The following is a 14,651-nucleotide window of genomic DNA, read 5'->3' as shown; positions in this document are numbered from 1 at the left end:
TATCACAAGTAATCGAACATCACATGCAGCTGATCTAATCAACCCAAAACTAGACCATGACATCTGAACAACAACATGAGCACCAATTTACATCACACAGATAGTACTTAAACCCAAGGACTTTGACTCAGCAACTACAGCCAGACAATTACATAACCTGAAATCAGATCAGGACTCAGAAAGGTATTTAAAGGCCAGTGCTTCCCCAGACAAGCACAATCTGAAGTTTACTGAAGATGTGCACTGAAGATGAACTCTAGCTGCTAATATTCAAAGACATTTCAAAGGGTTATCATTTTATTTTTGATTCTCCAAATGGCCGATCACTTTTTATGCAGTCTCAATTCATCTCAATAGAATAGAATAGAATAGAATAGAATAGAATAGAATAGAATAGAATAGAATAGAATAGAAAAGAATAGAATAGAATACCTTATTGGCCAAGTGTGATTGGACACACAAGGAATTTGTCTTGGTGTAAATACTCTCAGTATATATAAAATAAATTTTCTGGTTCTTCCATTCTCACTAACCTCTATTTCATATGCACCTGTAACAATTTTAAAGGCATCCATTCATACTCTGGATTATTGCTCCTCATTAATAATTTTCTATTTATATTCATAGATTTCACTCACTTTGCATGTTCATTCAAAAAATTGCATCCTTTCAATGTGTCTTAATTTTCTCTTCCCCACCCCTGCTTTCATTCATCAATCCATGCTGCCCTTTCTTTAAAATATTTCTTTACAAATATATACATTGAAACTCCACATAGGGAGAATACTATAGATAGCTTGATGGAGATGTGAAACATCTCATCTGCTTTAAATCTTCTAGAAAATTTTTCAAAAACTGACCACTGAAATTTATTGATTTATATGCCACCCACCTTCCAAAAATCCAGACGGTTTATATTAACATTTAAGAACACATTTGCATGTAATATTTTCATAGTGATTTGAGAAGAACTTCATATATCTACATGTATTTCTCCCCACCCCTATCCCTGAAGAAATAAACTTCATAAGCTTTTGGAACCATAAACACCACATAAGAACTATAATTCAGTTAATACATGTGCACACATGCATTTAAACCAAACTTCTTGATTTTGAAGCTCTAAGTTTTCAACTACTTTTCAATTCATGTCTAAATATATCTCCATTTGCCTCTCACTCATTTGTCTGAGAGAAACAGCCTTTCACATGTGCTCTGTAGAAATAACCCAAACCTAAGTCATTTCATATAGAAGTTTACTGGACATTTGCCCTCCTCACTATGGTGCTTATGCAAGCTGGTAATATAGTCTCCAAAACTGGGAACTGCAAGGACAAAAGAGTCTAAAGTTCACATAGGTGGGGCAACATTCAGTAGCATGAAAATGGATTCCCATTTTCCTCACAGCACATTTTTGAGCAAAGCCTGGATTTAATAAGCGCTGTCAGCTGTCAATTTCATAAGCAATAAATCTCACTCCAGATTGAAAAGGATGTTTCTAATACCAAGTGGAGGCAGGGAAAAAGGGGAGGAGATGGAAACAACAACTCTATTTTTCAGAGAGAATCTCTGGAGTTCTTTCCTGTCCAAGAAAAAGATGCCATCTTGTTTTTATTTATTTTGGAAATGAAATCATCATGCCAGAGGTTTCATTTAAATAATAATAATTAAAATTTCCTGTTATTCCCAATGTTGATGTATAGTGGGCGTGAAAGAAGATTAGAGAGTAACATGTGGTACAGTTCTTTTCTTGTAAACCTTAGCATCAATTTACAGGAATAAGTTCAGGAAATTTAGAAACCAGTAGCTGGTAGTAACAAATTATGTATGTTCCAGTTTGCATCAGGGAGAAATTCTTATTTAGTACTACAATAAGCTTGTACATATGGTTTCTTTCTCAAGGTAAAAGCATCACATGTCTAGACAACTGTTGTTATTATGCTTTGATGGTTTTGTAGTAACTATCTCCACGCTAGCTGGAGAATTGTGGGAGCTGAAGTCCACACATTTTCAAGTTCACAAGACTGAGAAACACTGGAATAAGCAGTATTTGGCTCAACAGTAGTAGCTGTGAGAGAAATCTAGATATCCAGTGGGCCACCATTTAAAACAGAGCCAGCAGCAAATGCTGCAGCTGCCAAAAAACAACGCAAGCCTAGGATGCATTCAGAGCCATGTGGCACAGTGGTTTGGAAGCAGTATTGCAGGCTAATTCTGCTGACTACCAGCAGTTCGATCCTGACTGGCTCAAAGTTGACTCAGCCTTCTATCCTTCCGAGGTCAGTAAAATGAGGACCCAGACTGTTGGGGGAAATATACTGACTTTGTAAACCGCTTAGAGAGAGCTATAAAGCACTATGAAATGGTATAAGGCTGTAAAGCACTATGAAATGGTATATAAGTCTATAAGTGCTATTACTAATAGAGTGATAGCATCAAGATCACAAGAAGTGATAGCACTAATTTACACTGCACTAGTGAGGCTGTACTTGGGACATTGTATCCAGTTCTGGTCTTCATGATACACCAAAGATGATGAGACTCTAGAAAGAATGCAGAGAAGAGCAACAGAGATGATAAAGTGTCTGGAGGCTAAACCATATGATAATGGTTAAAGGAACAAGGAATGTCTAGCCTATAGAAAAGAAGGAAGGGAGCTGCCTTCCAGAACTAAAAGGGCTGTCACAGAGAAGAGACAGGTCGACTTATTCTCCAAAGCACCTGAGAGAAGGAAAAGAAGTAACAACTGGAAGATCATTAAAGACAAAATCAACCTAGAACTAAGGAGAAATTTCCTGACAGTGAGATCAATCAGTCACTGGAATGACTGGTATCCATAAGTTGTGGGTGCTTTATTACTGGAAATTTTCAAGAAGAGATTGGCCAACCATTTGTCTGGAGTTGTATAGGTTCTCCTGCTCAAGAAAGATGTTGGACTAAGGGACCTCCAAGTCCCTTCCATCCCTATTATTCTATGTTCTCTAAGCATTATGGTTTGGATCATATTGATTATTCAGAAATATGGCATTTTGTGTTTAATTACATCATGCAGGAAACAGATATCTGCAATATAACAAATTGAAGTTCCACTAAACTCAATATACATTTTGTATGAGCTTTGTTTTAAGTATTTCTTACATTCTGAAAAGGTATATTCATTATATACCTTCATTACGAAGGTTCATACAGGTAATCCTCAACTTACGATCACAACTGAGTCCAGAATTTATGTTGCTAAGTGAGAAATTTGTTAAGTAAGTTTTGTTCCATTTTACGACTTTTCTTGCCACATTTGTTAACTGAATCACCACAGTTGTTAAATTAGTCACATGGTTGTTAAGTAAATCTGGCTGCCTCATTAACTTTGCGTCAGAAAGTTGCAAAAGATGATCCCGTGACTGCAACCGTCATAAACATGAACCAGTTGTCAAGCATACAAATGTAAATAACAAGACCATGGGAATGCTACAACAGTCATAAGGGGTGAAAAATGGCCATGTCATTTTTTTCAGTGCCGTTGTAATGTCAAACAGTCATTAAAGGAATTGTTGTATGTTGAGGATTAATGGTACTATATATTAAAATATGTTAATTAGCATATTAACATATTTTATTCTCCAGTCGTTTTTTTTTTTAAAGCTGAAATGTGAGCGGCCATTCTAGGAATACTTGTCATGCATTTCCTGCTGATTTTCTCTGGAATGTGAACCACAAGGTAATTTGGCAAATTTTTGAATGGTAGATTTACCATGATTTGAACCAAACAAGATTGTAGGATTACCAGGCAATTATTCCATAAGCTTTCTCACTCATTATCATCCACCCAACTTTAAAATAAGCTTTTGGTAACAGAAGGAGAAGAGAATGGAGCAAAAGTATAGCAAAGCAGTTTAGCGCTTCGTTAAAACAAAAGGAATGGTCACTGTCCCAGTCACTTGCAACCATACAATCCTACTTTTCTTTGACAGCTGAATATTAACAAATAACAGCTTTACACATAGCTTTACGTGCTAATTCCATACATCACTAAATAATTTTTACCGTGTGCGCAGCTGCAGAAAGAGGTGTACGCTGAACTGGTGTCCTCCTGTGGCTACGATTATCCCACAGAACAATTTGGCCAGAATAGGTTCCTCCAACAACTAGGTTTGGATGAAAGCGGGCAAAACAGACGGACATCACAGAGGACTAGAACAAATGAAAAGTGTACAAAATATGATGATGATGATAATAATAATAATAATAATTTTAAGTCTCTTTGTTTTCTTTTAGTTAGGAACATGACTCATATTTAATATCTGAGACAAACATTACTTTGATACTTCATTCATTGAAAAGTTTTAAAAATTTAATAGTGGAATGTTATCCCCCCTTCTTTTTAAATTATTCACTTAATGGCACAAAGCATCCACATGTACTCACACCTGAAAAAGGGCTATCTACATCCCAGATTGTCTTTCTTCTCTGTTAATATTTGTGATAATTTATCTGTTTTGTAGTACCAGATATATACATTTGTGTCAAAAGATGATACATAGCTAATTATTAGTGACCATAAATGGTTATTTTATGAAAAAAATGAACTAATTCTACTGAATATTACAAATGTAAAATTAAGTTATGAAAAAGATCTATTCAGGCTGCTAGATCTTCAGTGGCTTAGGCAGACATCCAAACCATCACCGGATCTTGCAGATATCAAGTGATGAAGTGACTCTGTTGATTGACAAGAACTTAAATGACAGCTGATATAGGTAAAACCTCAAAACTATCTACATGGTAAAAGTACTTTAAACATAAGTTCTACTTTGCGTGGGCCAGTCCCATATAGTAAAATAATCAGAATGTACCCAATGCCCTCATATACCATTTTATTACATTAGAAGTTTCATGTATTAAATAACTATTTAGTATTTTACTATGTACTGTACTCAAATGTAAAATAATGTGTCAAAAAAGCAGTAGTTAGCATTATTTTCAAAGGGTATTCTTTGTCATGCAATAAGTCAGCAGAGAGTCTTTAAAACTCAGTAACAGTTTAATCTGCCTTCCCACGTCTGCAAGTTATAACAAATCCAAAACCAGATATGAAATATATCTTTTTACACTGGTTAGGAAGTACTATTTTAATCAGATCATATTTTTCATCACTAATGACAAATCTTGTATGAAGTGATAATAGACAGATAATTTCAAATGTAATATCTGCAGTACAGGATATATTTTATTTTCCTTTTCTTCATGCAGCACATAACACACACATGGACCTATAAACTATACTGAAGAAAATAACAAGAATTTTTCAAGATATGTAAAGCACCTGAGATTTGTGTTGGTAACAGTTCAGGGGAATGTGATTTCACAGGCCAGGTGTTCCCAACCTCTGTGTTAAATGATACAAGACCATATAACACACACAATTTTCTGGTATACAAAGCTGCTTAAACTCTGATCTGATGCATTGAATGTGGAATGAAATATACAAAATCCTGAATAAAACCATAATTATTTGTTGATCTAGTATAGGTGTCAAACTCGATTTCATTGAGGGCTGCATCAGGGTTATGTTTGACCTCAGGGGGCATGGCCAAGATGGGCGTGGCTAGGGTGGGCATGGCCAGCTCAATGTCACTTGTTGAGGCTCCGTTTTTGGCCATGATGTCCTGCACCCCTCTGCCAGTGAAAACAGAGTCCAGGGGAGCCACATACTGCCTGCCCAGGCTCTGTTTTCATTGGTAGAGGGCTGTAGGAAACCGTCGTGTTCAAAAACGGAGCTTGGGAGGGCCATACAAAGGCACCATGAGCGAGTCCTTCACGGTTTCCAGGGCAGCCCCATGGGCCAGATCTAAGCACCCTGTGAGCCGGATTCAGCCTGCTGGCCTTGAGCTTGATATCCCTGACCTAGCACAACTAGTCCATGGATTGGCTAATATGAATCTTTTATGATATGATATGATCTTTTGAAAAATAATAGGATACTATATACTTTTTAACAGTAGTTCATAAGCTCCCCACTAGACTAAAATACTAGATCAAATGGGATTGGTCCAGAATGACTGCTGTTCTCCACTTTTTTTACAATGCTATATATCACTGAATTCAGTAGGAAAAGTTGTGGAGACATTCACTTTGTACAAGCTGAGGCTGTGCTGTGCTGTTTTTATTTTGGATAATTAATGCAAATCAGATTTGGATTAGTGACGGCTCATCTCTTTAACCACAGATGAACACACTCATAACAGACAGCCATTTGCATTATGTTGGATAGGAAGCTGGCCTCAGTGCCCACATCAGACACACACATGTTGAGTGTGAAGTGGAAGCTTGTATCAGTGTTTTCATATGTAGGGATGGCTCTCTGCCAAAAAGAAGAGTGCTAAATAAAAATTAGACTAATATAACGAAGACTTGGGTTGGCATTTGCTTACGTTGTTCAACAATATTGATGTCGTTTCCTGGGTTATTTATTGTGTGATGAAATACTATTTCACTTGAGAAGTGTGCAAATATGAACAGTACATAGAAAATATATTTATCTCCTAAGATTTTTCATTTCCAAATATTGACTTGTTAATTGGAATTGTATGTTTCTACCATGTTTCTCACAAAATAAGGCCGGGCCTTTTTTTTTTTTTTTTGACCCCCGAAAGAACAGCTAGACCGTCTTTTCGGGGGTGACTTAATTCCCCCCTTGCATCCTCGGGCGGGCGGCGATGGTTGGATGTTGACCTCGGTGTTGGTGGAGCACTTATTGGGAGACCTTCCGCCACCATTACTTTCCCTTCTCCCTGTGCTGCCACAGTGTTTAGAGCAACGCCGTGGCATTTGGCGCAGCCAGCGCGGCCAGCCAGGGCTCCTCCCTGCAATTGGAGTCCAGCGGAGACACTCGGCTTCAGGCACTCCTGTCGCCACCTTCCCGGGCATCATTCGAAGGCAAAGCCTATTCTTTTAAAAACGACGCCCTACTACCGGTACGACAAAGCCTCCCCTGCCCAAGAAGGCATCCCAACCCCACGTAGGGAGGCTAATCACCCAGAGCCACAGCACAGGATCAGCCCACCCTGAGAGACGTGCCCAACCGCTATCCCTGCCTGGCGCCGTGCAGACCATGAAGAGCTTTGCCTGGAGTGCCCAGCGCAGCTGACAGGCAGGCCCTCCTGCCCGGCAGTGGAGCTCTCACTAAGGTAGCCGTCTGCTCATCCTGCCAGGGCCGCACTGGAGCTGGGCAGGCTGGGCAGAGCTGGGAAAGCGAGCCACGGGTGCGTATCCGCCTGCCACATGAAAGAGCTGGGCCGACCCGAGCTTGGCTTCCTTCCCAAGTCCCTCCAGCCCAAACCCGAAGGGGCCACCAGGAGAGGCTGCCCAAGGCAGTGATAGTGCCCACCCATCCGTGGACAGGGAGGCAAGGTGACAGCTCGTGCCACATCCTCCTCTGAGCTGAGCCCCGCTGAGTGAGCGCTGATGTCCATGCCGCTGCAGCGTTTGGAGCTGTCGGTGCGTTTGGAGATGCATGGGGACAGGGATGGGCTGGGAGAAAGGTGGAAAGAATGGGCAGCTTCAGGCTCTCTGTGCTGGACCCACCGGCCAGGGAAGCAGCACTGCCATCGCCTCGCCTTCCTGTCCGCAGAGAGGTGGGCGCTATCACTGCCTCGGGCAGCCTCTCTCGGTGGCCCCTTCGGGTTTGGGCTGGAGGGACTTGGGAAGGAAGCCAAGTTCGGGTCAGCCTGGGTCTTTTGCTTGGCAGGTGGGCACGCACCCGCAGCTCGCTTTCTCGTTTTGCCCAGCCCGTATGGCTCTGGCGCGGCCCTGGCAGAATGAGCGGAGGGCCCGGCGGGGAGGCGCTCGCTACCTTGGGGAGAGCTCCACCACCGGGCAGGAGGGCCCACCTGTCAGCTGCGCTGTGTGCCCCAGGCAAAGCTCTTTACGCTCTGCACGGCACCAGGCAGGGATGGTGGTTGGGCACTTCTCCGGGGTGGGCTGACCTTGCACTGTGGCCCCGGGTGATTCGCCTCCCCATGTGGGGTTGGGATGCCCTCTTGGGCAGGGGAGGCTTTGGCCTAACGGTAGTAGGGCATCGTTTTTAAAAGAATAGGCTTTGCCTTTGAACGATGCCCAGGAAGGTGGTGACAGGAGCACCTGAAGCCGAGTCTCTCTGCCGGCTCCGGTTGCAGGGAGGAGCCCTGGCTGGCCATGTGTGGCTGTGCCAAACGCCGCGTGGCTGCACCAAACGCCACCGCATTGCTCTAAACACTGTGGCAGCACAGGGAGAAGGGAAAGCAACAGTGGATGAAGGTCTCCCGATACGAAGTGCCCCACTAATGCTGAGGTCAACGCAGGTAGCACAATATCCATATATGCAACAAAAGTACTTCCTAACGGCAATTCCCCCCCATTTTGCATGTTTAATATAGGCCTTAACATGTTTAATATAGGCCTTAATTTGGAGGAAGGGGCTTAATTTTTATGCCTATAAAACATGCTGGGACTTCCTATTGGGGGAGGCCGTATTGTTGGAGAAACACGGTAACATTCTCTCAGAAAAGCAGATGTGGCTGAAAGTAAACAAATGGATAGGAAATACAAAAGATTTCTGATACTGAAGGTTCAACCTGAGTGTTTGCCTGATGAACTGCAAACCTTTTTCTAATTTCTGAACAGAGCATCTCCTTTTCTTTTTTCTTATGAGTCCAGTTACTTCTTTTCTTCCTCTCAACTCCATCGTTTGTTATCCCCCTTTCATTCTAATGCAGGGACCTAGAAATCTCTAAAAAATACAAAGTAATTTTTTTTCTTTCCTTTCTTATAAGGCCTAAGTAGATCCACAACCGTCCTTCAAAAATCATTTGTTAGACTAGATTTTCTGAGCAGGTGGAAGGGAGGGGAAAAGCTGAACAATTGAAACAAACCTAAATGAAAAACATTTTTCAAATCTATTAAGTAATAAATAAGTTATCATTCAAGTTATTATTACCACTGATATTAATTTATAATAATGGAAATTAAGATACCACTAATAAAATAATAATAAAGATAATATAAAGCTTTGAAAGCCAGAAAAACAACCGTCCTATTGCAGATTAATTGATATCTCAGTATCTAAATATCTGCAGCGAACACGCTAAATAGACCAGTAAAGGAGAAAATTTGTAGCTCAGGATTGATCTCTGATACTGATCTCTGAGTTTGCCGGGGGGTTGCAGACATTGCATTATCCTAAGTGAGTAACACCATCAGTGCTAATACGGAGTGCGGTTTGCTGTCAGTTTATATTCTAGTGTCTTGCCCCTATGTGTGGGTGGGGGCAGTTGGGCTGAATATAAACTGACAGCAAACAGCATTCTTTACTAGCACTGATGATGTTACCTAGTTAGGGTAATGAAATGTCTGCAAGAAAACAAGTAAGCTCAGAGAACATCAGACCCCATACTGAATAGATTTCCCTAGAAATGGCATATCAAAATGGGATGATGTTCTGTAGAAAAAGTATTTCCCTGGTAGCAACACTCACCTCCATACTAGTTACTTTAGAAACAATTATTGGAATCAAACTGATGGGCCCTCCTCATTTCCAATTCAAATAGAAAACATTACATATTAGAATACTACAGGATTTTACAAACATTACTAATATCTAATATTAGAATATTAGAATTCTACAGAACTTTAGAAATGACAGTTCTAGCTCAGATTCTGGAGGCTAGGTTATATTTTTATTTTTAGCTTATATTTATATATCCATAAATTCATACGAGATCAGTACTTTCTCTCAAACATCTTGTCAGCCATGTGAAAAGTTAGGATTACAACTAGATTTATTTGCACATTTTAAAATATATAGTAAATATCCTGTGAAATAAATTGTACTGAAAAGTCAATCTTTCTATAATAATCACAAAGGAGGCAAATTCATTTGATTCCAAATAGCACCATTACGCAACAGAATTGACTGAAGTTTCCTTTAAAAAGAAGGCTTACTATCCATGAGTGAAATACTAAAATTATTGACAACAAGAGATACAGCATTTGCTTCTGTGAAAAGCATCAACTTTTAAATGGTTAGGGAAGGATATTGCGGATTTTGGAGCTGGAAATTACTTGTGGTTTCAGAGGAAAAAAGTGAGATTTCTCCCCAATAAAAACAGTTCATAGATTTTGCATAGATTTTTTAGTATTTATGTGTATATGCAAAAAATGGGAAATGAAAGAAAAGCAAACACTTCAAACCAAATGTCAAAATCCCATTTAATTAAAAAAAAGGAAGTTTAGACTTTCATATGGCATGTGTTGACATCTATTCCTTTGATTTACAAGGATATGGACTGGAGGGAGCAGATTGCTTTATTCAAGAAAAATAATATGGGAAAGCAGGGCAATTTGACAGGAAAGAGTGTAGGCTGCCTTAACTTTAGTGCTTGTTAAAACATGAAGGATTAATGGTAAAAAGGGAGGGATGAATCGTGAATGTCTCCAGTAGAGGATCTTCAAAAATGTTTGGGGTTTCTAAGAATGTCTCATGCGACCACATGAAAAGACAGCCAGCCATACAGCTCCCTAAATCCAAAACTGGTATTGCTCTATTCCTACCATCAAACCAACTGACTTGAAATAGAGCCACAAATTGAATTTATTTTTTATTGAAAAAGTATTAAGTCCTTGAAAGGAAGAGAATGGTGCATCAGGAAATTCAGAGAATTCAGAGCAACATTCATAATGCAGGTATGCAGACATGCTGCCATTCAAAGATTTGTCAACGTCTGCCTTTTCTAAAGAATCATCATTTTGTTCACAAGAAGCTTTTCAAAATGGGCTACTTGCATTATAAAGAAGAGAAAGAACAAAGTTATCGAATATGTTACATTAAATTGCAGAGATCTGAGTGGAGAATTTCTTACAATGAGAAAAAAGATTGGAAGATTGAAATTTACAATATTTAAGAGTAATTTTGAAAAGGGCCAGGTCACTATTACAAAAAGTAGCCTCATACACTGACTCTCTGGACTTTTTGCTGTTTGAGGGGAGGAGCATATTACAAATATTACAAATTTATTCTTACTTTGCTGCGGACCACCTTCATTGCATCTGAGAGAAACAGGCAAACAGGGAGGCTGGGTTAGATATGTGTTGCATTCTCCAACTCTTTGTTGCTATTCTTTGACAACTCCAGCATCTAATTCTGAGGTGACGGTTCCACAGATGGTAGGCAATCCAGCAACAAATTTTTGGTCAAGGACTGATCAGGGTACATCATCAGACACATCTTCCTTGCCAAATTGTTGTAGTCTGCTATAAAGTTAGTTACCTAACTAACTAACCTATTTATAAACTTCAAGCATATTAAGAGCTTAACAAGACTTGGAATATGGATCTTTCATTTCTGTCTCATTCATTTTATTTTTTGGAGTAGCCCCAAGGCCAGTTAGTTACCATTTTGTAAGTGAAGTCCCAGTAAATAAACAAACAAATCAATTTTTAACGAGAAATAAAGTGAACTATAGAACCAAAAAGTGTAACTTTAGGACTACATTAGACTCCAGATTTGTTTTTACTTGTCGTAAGCAAGGAAGTGATAATTATACATATTGTATGGAATATGGCATTACTCTAAATATAAAACAAAACATACTTTTAAAATACACTTAAAAAGAGGTTATTCTTCTGACCTTTCACTCTTATTTAATTAAATGCCACCTGATCTAGGGGAAAAAAATTAAGAAAAAAATGTTCCATTTTACAATAATTTATAACATGCTTTTATGCCCTTTTATCTACTGATTATTTTTTTTAAAAAAACTATGATAATAAGAAACCTTATTTTTTTCCTCCACAAGGGCATGCCACAATTTTCACTCTTCATTTTTGTCAAAAAACATTTGATTGAACTAAGCACCTAATGTTGAAAAGGTTAAGTACAACACAGGTAGCTACAAAAGAAGCTCTTCAGCTTGTCAAAGAACACTGTTCTTCCCCTGTGAGACCACCCTCCCTTCAAATAAGAAGTAACCAAATCCCTATGTTAACTTAGTTGTGTTTGGGAAACCTCCAAGTCAAGGAACGCAGTGTGATAAGTCATAACGAATTGTCTATCATAACTCACAAAACTTTCCTGTTATATAGGCTCAACAAAATGCCTTTTACTTTGGGTTTACAGATCCTTTTTATTTGATTTTATTTTTAACATGGAAATCATTTTTAAACATGGAAATCACAAGGCCCAGAAACAAAATGTTCATTTAAATTCCTTTGCTTCTTTTTTTTAACCACATCCTATGTCAATACATTATTATTATTTGTTGGAATAAAATTAAGACAGGGTTATGTGTATACAATCTTTAGCTGACAAAAAAGAGAAAGGAGGGAGAGGAAGATTAACAAATCAAATTTAACATTCTTCATTTTGAGCCCAACACTGTTTTTCAGGATATTGCTCTTATCTTTTTGAAAATTGAACTGGACATAACAGACTATCAAATTATGAAACAAATACAGGTACTCCTTGACTTACAATGAGCTACTTAGTGACTGTTCAAAGTAACAACAGAAGCCCCTCCCCAAAGGTATTTACAGTTCAGTTCTGAAGTTCTGACTGCCGGAGCCTTACTTGGTCATGTGGCCACATTTTGGTTGCTCAGCAGCCAGCCCACATTGATGACAACGATGTTACCACAATTTACACTTTGCCAAAAATGTGAGTTTATTTCTGGTTTTTTATTAAAATGCCCCATTAGCAATCAATGGCTTTGTTTAAAGACCACTGTGTTCACTTAATGACCATAGTGATTCACTTAACAACTGCCACAAGAGGTCATTAAATAAGGTTGGTCACATGATGACCCATTTTGTGACTGTCACAACATGAGCAGATTGCATTACAGTCACATGTCAAAGACTACCTGTAATTTACAATTTAGAAATACAACTATTGCTGTCATCTGAATTCTCATTCATGCAATCCAGTGGAATTTTAAGAGGTCATCAATTAACTTGAACATTTAAAAGCAGATCTGAAGAAATCTAATGATAGAAAATCACATGTTTATCATGTTAAATTCTTTGATTTACATTTCTTGCTTTGTTTCTAATTCATTAACATTTGGAATTCTACACTTTATCACTTGGACACATTTTATAATTACTGTAATCCCTTCCTATCTTTCAATTTACATGTTGTTTCTGAGAAAGTCTGAAAAACCATTACAGTCGCCCAAAGCGTTCTCTTGTATTAATGCATCATTTATAAGTCATGTGAGTAAGTAATTAGGCATAATCTAAAATTAATTGAACATTACACTAAGTTGTCTTAATAGCTTGGGAAATAAGGTTAAATAGGTTGTGATAATAAAATAGCAGAGACTATTCCATTTTGAGATATAATTAAACACGTAGTCATAAAACAAATACCAAAATTACAAAAACCATTAAGGTGATAATTGGCAGGATACTATTTATCTCTGTTCCTGATATGGGCAACATTTGAGGGTGTTAGCCTTCATTCCCCCACCTAAACTTCGAGAGATATAGTTCTACATTTATTTTTCTTCTACTTCTTTGTATGGCAAAGGCCCACATGGGACATTCTGCTGCCAAATAAATTCTCTTGATGACAATGAAGAATGGTGGGGATAGTAAACTATAGGTGGCTTGTAGGTTTATCATCCAAACTCTAAAAGTTTTATTTTATTTGTTATTAAGTTTAGGGAGGAAACAGAAGAAAATAAGCAGAGAAAAGTAAATTATTATGTTAATGAAGTCATATGAATCTTCGCATGTAGTGAAATCAGCAGTGATGACTTATCTCTGTAGCTTTTGACAAAATTCTATGTGAAATGTGACATCTTAGTATCTTAAGTTTCAAAGTTTAAAAGCCACTCCTATATAACATACTGCCCATAACTAAAGAACTCCTACTCCTATAACCCAAAGAGACTCTGTATGAATGTACTGTTGAGCGTATGTTACAGTGAGTGGGGTGGTCATGGCTGGGAATCCTGGCACAGAGATCTTATGAACTAAAGTGCCTTAGGGTGCCCAGCTTCTCCTGGTTAAAGAGGACAATTGAGGTTTTCCATCTTGGATCTTTAGAGGTTTGTATATGGAAATGGGGCTGCTATTATAGGCTGGGATGGAGGCAGGCCATAATATAATTGTGGTGACAGGCAAAGGTAGATATAGTGGAAGACAGGGAGTAGGCCATTCTGGGGGAAGTGGGACTGCTGTTCTTATACCGATTTTCCATTCCAGCTCCTTGATCTCAGAACCAATACCCTGTCAGCACATCTTCAATGACCCTGACTTCTAGCTGCTGTTTCTAAGTGTCAGATTGGTCTATAATAAGGCCTCCCTCCTTAGTGATCTAATGATTGGTTAGGATTAACCTGTCACATATCATCAACATCTGGCTGGGTCCAGTAGCTGGCAAAACACTTTCAGAGATATGCCCAGCTAGGTTTCAAGTGTGCATCAATAAGATTCTGGGGCAGAAGATGAGGTGTGGCAATTGTCACCTGGGAATCTCTCATGGTTTTCAGGAGCACTATATCACTGGTCATCAAATGTTAGACCCAGTTTATTAGTTGGGGCTCTAGAGATTACATTAATTTATTTATTAATTTATGTATGTATGTATGTATGTATGTATGTATGTATGTGATTTG

The 14,651-nt window shown here is 38.7% G+C and overlaps 1 protein-coding gene across 15 annotated transcripts in view; it reads right to left on the bottom strand.

Moving 5' to 3' along the window:
* DYNC1I1 (dynein cytoplasmic 1 intermediate chain 1) overlaps positions 1-14,651 on the bottom strand; it is a 274,890-nt gene that overhangs the window by 60,735 nt on the left and 199,504 nt on the right. For 14 of the 15 annotated variants that reach the window (XM_087915831.1, XM_087915837.1, XM_087915838.1 and 11 more), the window contains one exon: positions 4,042-4,188. The exons of the other annotated variant lie outside the window; for it this stretch is intronic. In XM_087915831.1, coding sequence (XP_087771957.1) covers positions 4,042-4,188 — 147 coding nt within the window. The remainder of the gene's footprint in view (positions 1-4,041; positions 4,189-14,651) is intronic. 15 annotated transcript variants of the gene reach the window in all.

This window comes from Pseudonaja textilis, chromosome Z, assembly GCF_049901715.1.
Source record: "Pseudonaja textilis isolate UNSWEBS1 chromosome Z, rPseTex1.2, whole genome shotgun sequence".
Taxonomy (NCBI): domain Eukaryota; kingdom Metazoa; phylum Chordata; class Lepidosauria; order Squamata; family Elapidae; genus Pseudonaja; species Pseudonaja textilis.
Note: the sequence above shows the minus strand (reverse complement) of the source record. Positions and strands in the feature narration are given on the sequence as shown.